The 6,180-nt window shown below is 53.8% G+C and overlaps 1 protein-coding gene across 1 annotated transcript in view; it reads left to right on the top strand.

Moving 5' to 3' along the window:
• The first annotated feature begins 4,631 nt into the window (after positions 1–4,631).
• The window catches only part of ikbke (inhibitor of nuclear factor kappa B kinase subunit epsilon), an 8,072-nt gene continuing 6,523 nt past the window's right edge, over positions 4,632–6,180 (top strand). The window contains exons 1-4 of the mRNA XM_042342217.1: positions 4,632–4,753; positions 5,108–5,248; positions 5,453–5,582; positions 6,159–6,180. The exon at positions 6,159–6,180 is cut by the window's right edge and continues 160 nt beyond it. Coding sequence (XP_042198151.1) covers positions 4,667–4,753; positions 5,108–5,248; positions 5,453–5,582; positions 6,159–6,180 — 380 coding nt within the window. The 5' untranslated portion in view covers positions 4,632–4,666. The remainder of the gene's footprint in view (positions 4,754–5,107; positions 5,249–5,452; positions 5,583–6,158) is intronic.

The following is a 6,180-nucleotide window of genomic DNA, read 5'->3' as shown; positions in this document are numbered from 1 at the left end:
ATTGTTGCTAAACTCCAGACAGCATCCCCCACCCCACCCACCGCCGCCTGCTATTTTCGGGCTTGTGCCACCCCTGGGTCCGAGGGTTATTTGCATTACCGATGGGTATGGGGGGGAGAGAGGGACCTGCGGGGGGTTGGGGCTGCGTGCCAGACGTTGGTGGGCGGGTGGGGGGTGGAGAAGGAAGGGCGCAGTCTGATGACCTAATTTGTGGAACTGAAGTCAGAAAAGTACCGTCGCAGTGTTTACCTGACAAAATCTGACCCACTTGCCTGGAGCTGCCGGAGTCTCCGAATCGGACGCAGCCCGGCACAGGCACAAGGCATCTGGAATTTAGCACAAAAACAGGAGACCAGAGAGAGAGAGAGAGAGAGAGAGAGAGAGAGAAACAAACAAGAGATGGAACATTTTCACTGCGATTTTTTTGTGTTTTATGTTTTATTATTATTAAGAAAAGAATTTTTTTATTATTTTTTTTATCAAAAAAAACTGCAAAATGACACGAGACGGATTATTTTTTCCCCCTCGTTTCATTCCTCCCTTCCTTCTTTCCTTCCTTCTCCTCCTCCCGTCTGCATTTTGTTCTGTCACGTTGTAAAATTGTGAATTATTATATTTTGAAAAGAATATGACTATTTACTGAGAAACTGGAACTTGTTTCATAGCTTTTAGGAGAGTTTTAAATAAACTGTAATTTTTTTGTGGGGGGTTGGGGAAGAGTGTAGTATTAATAGCTCCGGTCTGTAAATCTGCTTGTATTATTGTCTGGCACCCATTTATCTCCTTGTAACCATGGATGACATAAATCTGCCTTTCGGTGAGTGTGTGTCCGTCCATCCATCGTTGTGGATGTTAATGAGGCCATTTCCCTGCCTGGTGTGAGCAAAGGGGGCAGCTCCCACCCCCCACCCAGTGACCTGAGTCCATTCCCCCCGCCCTCCATCCCCACCCCCCAGCCCATTAGAGGCGTGTTTGAGACGTTAATAGTTTAATAGTTCAGGTAATTTTGGTCCAATGCAAGTGTGTGAACTGTGGGAACCCAGCGCCCCCCACTCCTCTCCCCCGCCGCCACCCCACTCCCTCCCACATGTCAAATGGAAGGATTATTATTCTGAACCCAGTGAAAACTCCCAACGTGTTAGGAACAGGAGTCGGCCATTCAGCCCTTCGAGCCTGTTCATCCACCCCCCCACCCCCAGCATTCTCCTCTCCCTTCCACAACTTCCCCCCCATCACCCTGTGAGCCCCCCAACCCCCTCTCCTGGCTTCGTCGCAAATTTTGACTCTTTCCCGGGAATTTCTGAGTGTTCAAGTGGCCATTTTCAATGTATTATTAGCCAATGAGGGTGGTTCATGTTACTCCAATCAATAAACGTGTAATGAATAATTGTAAAGATTTTCTGTGTGTCCCTCCATCTGTGTGTGTCTTGAGTGTCGGTGAGTGTGTGTGGCACGTTGTGTGAATGTGGCCCAGGTGGGTGGGTGGGTGAGTGTGCGATGGGCGTGCAGGTGTGTGAGTGCACGGGTAGGTGTGTGTATGGGGGCGCAGTTGACACTGGTTGAGGGTGGGTTCGTGGAGGGAGGGGGTTGGTTGATGCCATGTTGATGATGATTCGTGTGTGAAGCTGATTGTAGCCCCCCACCCATCCTTCTCTCCCTCTCCCCCTTCCTCCTCCACCACCCACCCCCCACCTCCCCACTCATCCTGCTCTCCCCCACCCGTCCCCACTCCTCCTCCTCTCCCCCACCGCTCCCCTCTCCAGCTCTCTCCAACCCCCCCCCCCCCACCTCCTGTTTATGCTCTGAGCAAAGATAAGACACAAAGATAAGTGAAAGATTCCACCTGCAAATGTGTTTAACCTGAGGATTGCCACATCGCCTGCGCCATTGTGAGAGAGAGGACATCGCACCTGGCAGCATGAGTGAATCGCATGAGTAAAGGTCAGTGCAATCCACGCACCTATTTGCACAAGCTGGTGTGACAATCTGGGCAGCAATCGTGCAGGCTTTTTTCCGTGAACGGTAAACAAGTTTTGCTGGTTGCGTTTGAGTTTGGCTTTGATTTTTTTTGTCGGTACTCTTTTTGTGGGGTTTTTCTTTTGTGCCAATAAGTGTGAGGGGGTCACGCACGTCACTGGGGATGCAATAGGCTACTCTGCTGTACAGCGAAACACAGCAAAACTCTCGCTCTCTCCATCCTTCTCAATGTCCTGAAATACATCATACAGGAAACTCCTGATAACTCGCCCACAAAATACATAGTCACTACACTTTACAGTATATCTTGTGAAGCACTTTGAGATGTCTCGAAGACGCGATAAGGCGCTATATCAAATGCAAGGATTATCATTAGTATTTTTTCCTTCTCTTGTTTTCACTGCAAACCCTCCCTGATTGCCTCTCGATGCCATTGACACTATTGCGGGTTCTGTCTCCTGGTAGAGGTTGTGTAAGTGAGTCTGTTTCTATTTGTGTAGAAGGTTCAGGCTGATGTTAAACTGTCTCCCAGAGGGTTGGAGGTTTTTATATAATGAGTCGTTTGTCTGCGTCAAGGTACAATTCAGCCTCACAGCCACTGTAATCAGGTCACCTCACGCACTCACTTCCCAAAGCCACCGCCACTAGCTACATTGTGCTCTGAGAGCCAGGCTAACCCCATCCTCGGCACCAGGCCTCAGGGTGTGAGCCAGAGCCCAGTGCGTGAGCCCAGTGTGTGAGCCGGAGCCCAGTGTGTGAGCCCAGTGTGTGAGTGACACGGAGCCCAGTGTGTGAGTGACACGGAGCCCAGTGTGTGAGTGACACGGAGCCATGTGGATGTGTGAGAACCTCTTTCAACTCGGTAATGAGACTCATTGTATCGGACTTCACATCATACAACCAGTGGTGCTGTGGGTTGTCCACATACTCACGGTCCCCCCCACAGTGCCCCCCCTCCACCCCCCACAGTGCCTCCCCCCCACAGTGCCCCCCCTCCACAGTGCCCCCCCTCCACCCCCCACAGTGCCCCCCTCCACCCCCCACAGTCCCCCCCCCACAGTGCCCCCCCCCCCACAGTGCCCCCCCCACAGTGCCCCCCCCCCCCCACAGTGCCCTCCACCCGCGGTGGGACCCAGTGGGGAAGTATGATTTGTGTTCTCAGTAAGTTCCCTCTTTTTGCTTAATTTGATTTGTAAATGGTACCAAGTTGTGCAATTCTCTGGTTTCAATAATAATAATCTCCCGCCCACTCCCCCCCCCCCACCGCCCCCCACACCCCCACCGCCCGCCCCCACACCCCACACCCCACCCCGCCCCCCCACCGCCCGCCCACTCCCCACCCCCTCCCCCCCCCACCGCCCGCCCCCCACACCGCCCGCCCACTCCCCACGCCCGCCCACTCCCCACCGCCCGCCCGCCCACTCCCCACCCCCTCCCCGCCCGCCCACTCCCCACCGCCCGTCCCCGAGTCTTATTAACCATTTTTTGTAAGTTGTTGTTGTTGTTAAACCCCGTTCCATTCTGTGTCCTGTTGAAGCGGATGGGCCAGGAGTGTGTGTGTGTGAGTGAGTGAGTGAGTGTGAGCCCGGGGGGTGTGTGTGAGTGAGTGTGAGTCAGGGGTGTGTGTGAGTGAGTGTGAGCCCGGGGTGTGTGAGTGTGAGTGAGTGTGAGCCCGGGGTGTGTGTGTGAGTGAGTGTGAGCCCAAGTTGGGAGACAGGTGAGTGTTTGAACCACATTTACGAAAGGCGGAAACTGAACGGAACCGAAAGTGAAGCGACAGTGACGGATCTCTTCACTTTGAGGATCGGCGCAGATTCGCCTCCACCGGAACAGCAGAAAAGTGGGGTTTATAATGAGCTGAAACTTTGGCAAACGGACAGACAACAGACAGACAGACAACAGACAGAGGTGAGGGTGAGACCCCGCGGGGGGGGGGGGGGGACACTAACTGTAACCCCAGGAACTAACTGTAAGCCCGTCACAGCGCCTTTCGGGCCCCTCTCCCCGTGGGGAAGGCGCTCACACATATGTCATTCTGTGATGTACATACAACTGTGTGTGTGTGTGTGTTAATGTGTCTGTCTGTGTGTATGTCTGTGTCAGTGTGTGTGTGTGGCTGTATGTGTCAGTGTGTGTGTGTCGCTGTATGTGTCAGTGTGTGTGTGTGTGTGTGGCTGTATGTGTCAGTGTGTGTGTGTGGCTGTATGTGTCAGTGTGTGTGTGTGGCTGTATGTGTCAGTGTGTGTGTGTGGCTGTATGTGTCAGTGTGTGTGTGTGTGGCTGTATGTGTCAGTGTGTGTGTGTGTGTGTGTGTGTGGCTGTATGTGTCAGTGTGTGTGTGTGGCTGTATGTGTCAGTGTGTGTGTATGTGGCTCTATGTGTCAATGTGTGTGTGTGTGTGGCTGTATGTGTCAGTGTGTGTGTATGTGGCTCTATGTGTCAGTGTGTGTGTGTGGCTCTATGTGTCAGTGTGTGTGTTTATGTGTGTGGGTGCTGTCACCTCTCTGTGTGTTGCTGTCAGTCATTACCTGCCAAAACTCTTGTTACTCTCTCTCCCACCCACTCCCAATTCCTTCCCCTCTTTCAGGTCGCGCTTGAAGACCTTCTTCTTCGATCGTGTCTCCGGTCACGCTCCGCCCTCCCCCCCCGGCTGCCCTGTGCGAAGGGCGCTGTGTAAACGCAGGGCACAATGCAGAGCTCCAGGAATTACCTGTGGCTCCTTGGGGACATACTGGGCCAGGGGGCTACCGCCAGCGTGTACAAAGCCAGGCACAAGGTACAGTGGGGAACTGCGCCAGCGGGGGTGGGGGGAGGAGGCTCTCTCACAGCCAGGGGTGGGGGGGGGGGGGGGGGGGTGGAGGGTGTTGTATGATGCTGGGCAGGCGATTAACACTTGGGGGAAATGGTATCAAAGAGTAGGATCATAGTAGAGAGCTCCAGTGGGGGAGCGAGCCCCAGCACAGACACGATGGGGAGAGAGAGTGCAGGGAATGGGGTTAGAGTAGAGAGCTCCAGTGGGGGAGCTCGAGAGGTGTGTGGGGAGTGGGGGGCGGTGGGGGGAGATGCTCACAGTGTTAGCTTCTCGCTGTAAGGGTGCTGTTTGCTGTAACTGAAATCGTGCACATTCCAGAGAAGTGGAGACCCTTTCGCTGTGAAGGTGTTTAACAAGGTCAGTTACCTCCGACCCCACGACGTGCAGATGAGAGAGTTTGAGGTCCTGAGGAAACTCAGCCATAAGAACATCGTCAAACTCTTCGCTGTGGAGGAAGTGGTGAGTGGCTGACCCCCTCCCACCCCCCCTCCCCACCCTGACCCCCCATCCCCCATCGACCTTGCACCACTGCTCTGCCACACTCTCTATAACTCTCTCACTCAGTCTTCTCTTTCACACACTCTCTATCATACTCTTATCTATCTCTCTCTCTCTCTCTCTCTCTCTCACTCTCACACTCTCTCTTTCTCTCTCTGTGCCCAGGGAGGCACCAAGCAGAAGGTGCTGGTGATGGAGTATTGCGCTGGCGGAAGTCTGCTGAACCTTCTAGAAGAATCAGAGAATGCCTTTGGCCTGTCGGAGCCCGAGTTCCTGAACGTGCTGCAGAGCATCGGTGAGCAATTGTGCAACAGTCGTGCAACACACACGCGGCAGGCTGATGTGGCGAGGGTCCTCTCTGTCTAGTGGTGCTCTCTCTCTCTCTCTTGTCTCTCTCACACTCTCTTTTTCTCTCTCTTAAGTGACTGTGGCATGGGGGCGGGTGACAGCAGCGTGTTGTTGGCATGTGTGTGATAGCAGTGTGTTCTTGGTGTGTGCTGGTGTTGTCGGTGTGTTGTTGACATGTTGTTGGAGTGTGGTTGACAGTAGTGTGTTGCTGGCATCTGTGATGGTGGCATGTTGTTGACGTGTGACGGGGACAGTGACAAGTTGTTGACTTGTGTGATGGTGGCGTGTTGTTGATGTGTGCATTGGTGGCGTGTTGTTGGCAAGTTATTGGCCTGTGTGACGGTGACTGGTGTGTTGTCGGCGTGTGTGATGGTGACAGTGGTGTGTTGTTGGCCTGTGTGACGGTGATTGGTGTGTTGTTGGCATGTGTGACGGTACGGTGGTGTGTTGTTGGCCTGTGTGACGGTGACGGTGGTGTGTTGTTGGCGTGTGTGACGGTGACTGTGGCTGACCCTCTCCTCAGTGGCGGGGATGAACCAGCTGAG

The sequence above is a fragment of the Callorhinchus milii genome, unplaced genomic scaffold, assembly GCF_018977255.1.
Source record: "Callorhinchus milii isolate IMCB2004 unplaced genomic scaffold, IMCB_Cmil_1.0 Scaffold19, whole genome shotgun sequence".
NCBI lineage: Eukaryota > Metazoa > Chordata > Chondrichthyes > Chimaeriformes > Callorhinchidae > Callorhinchus > Callorhinchus milii.
The sequence above is the reverse complement of the archived record's forward strand: the minus strand, read 5'-3'. Positions and strand labels throughout refer to the sequence as shown.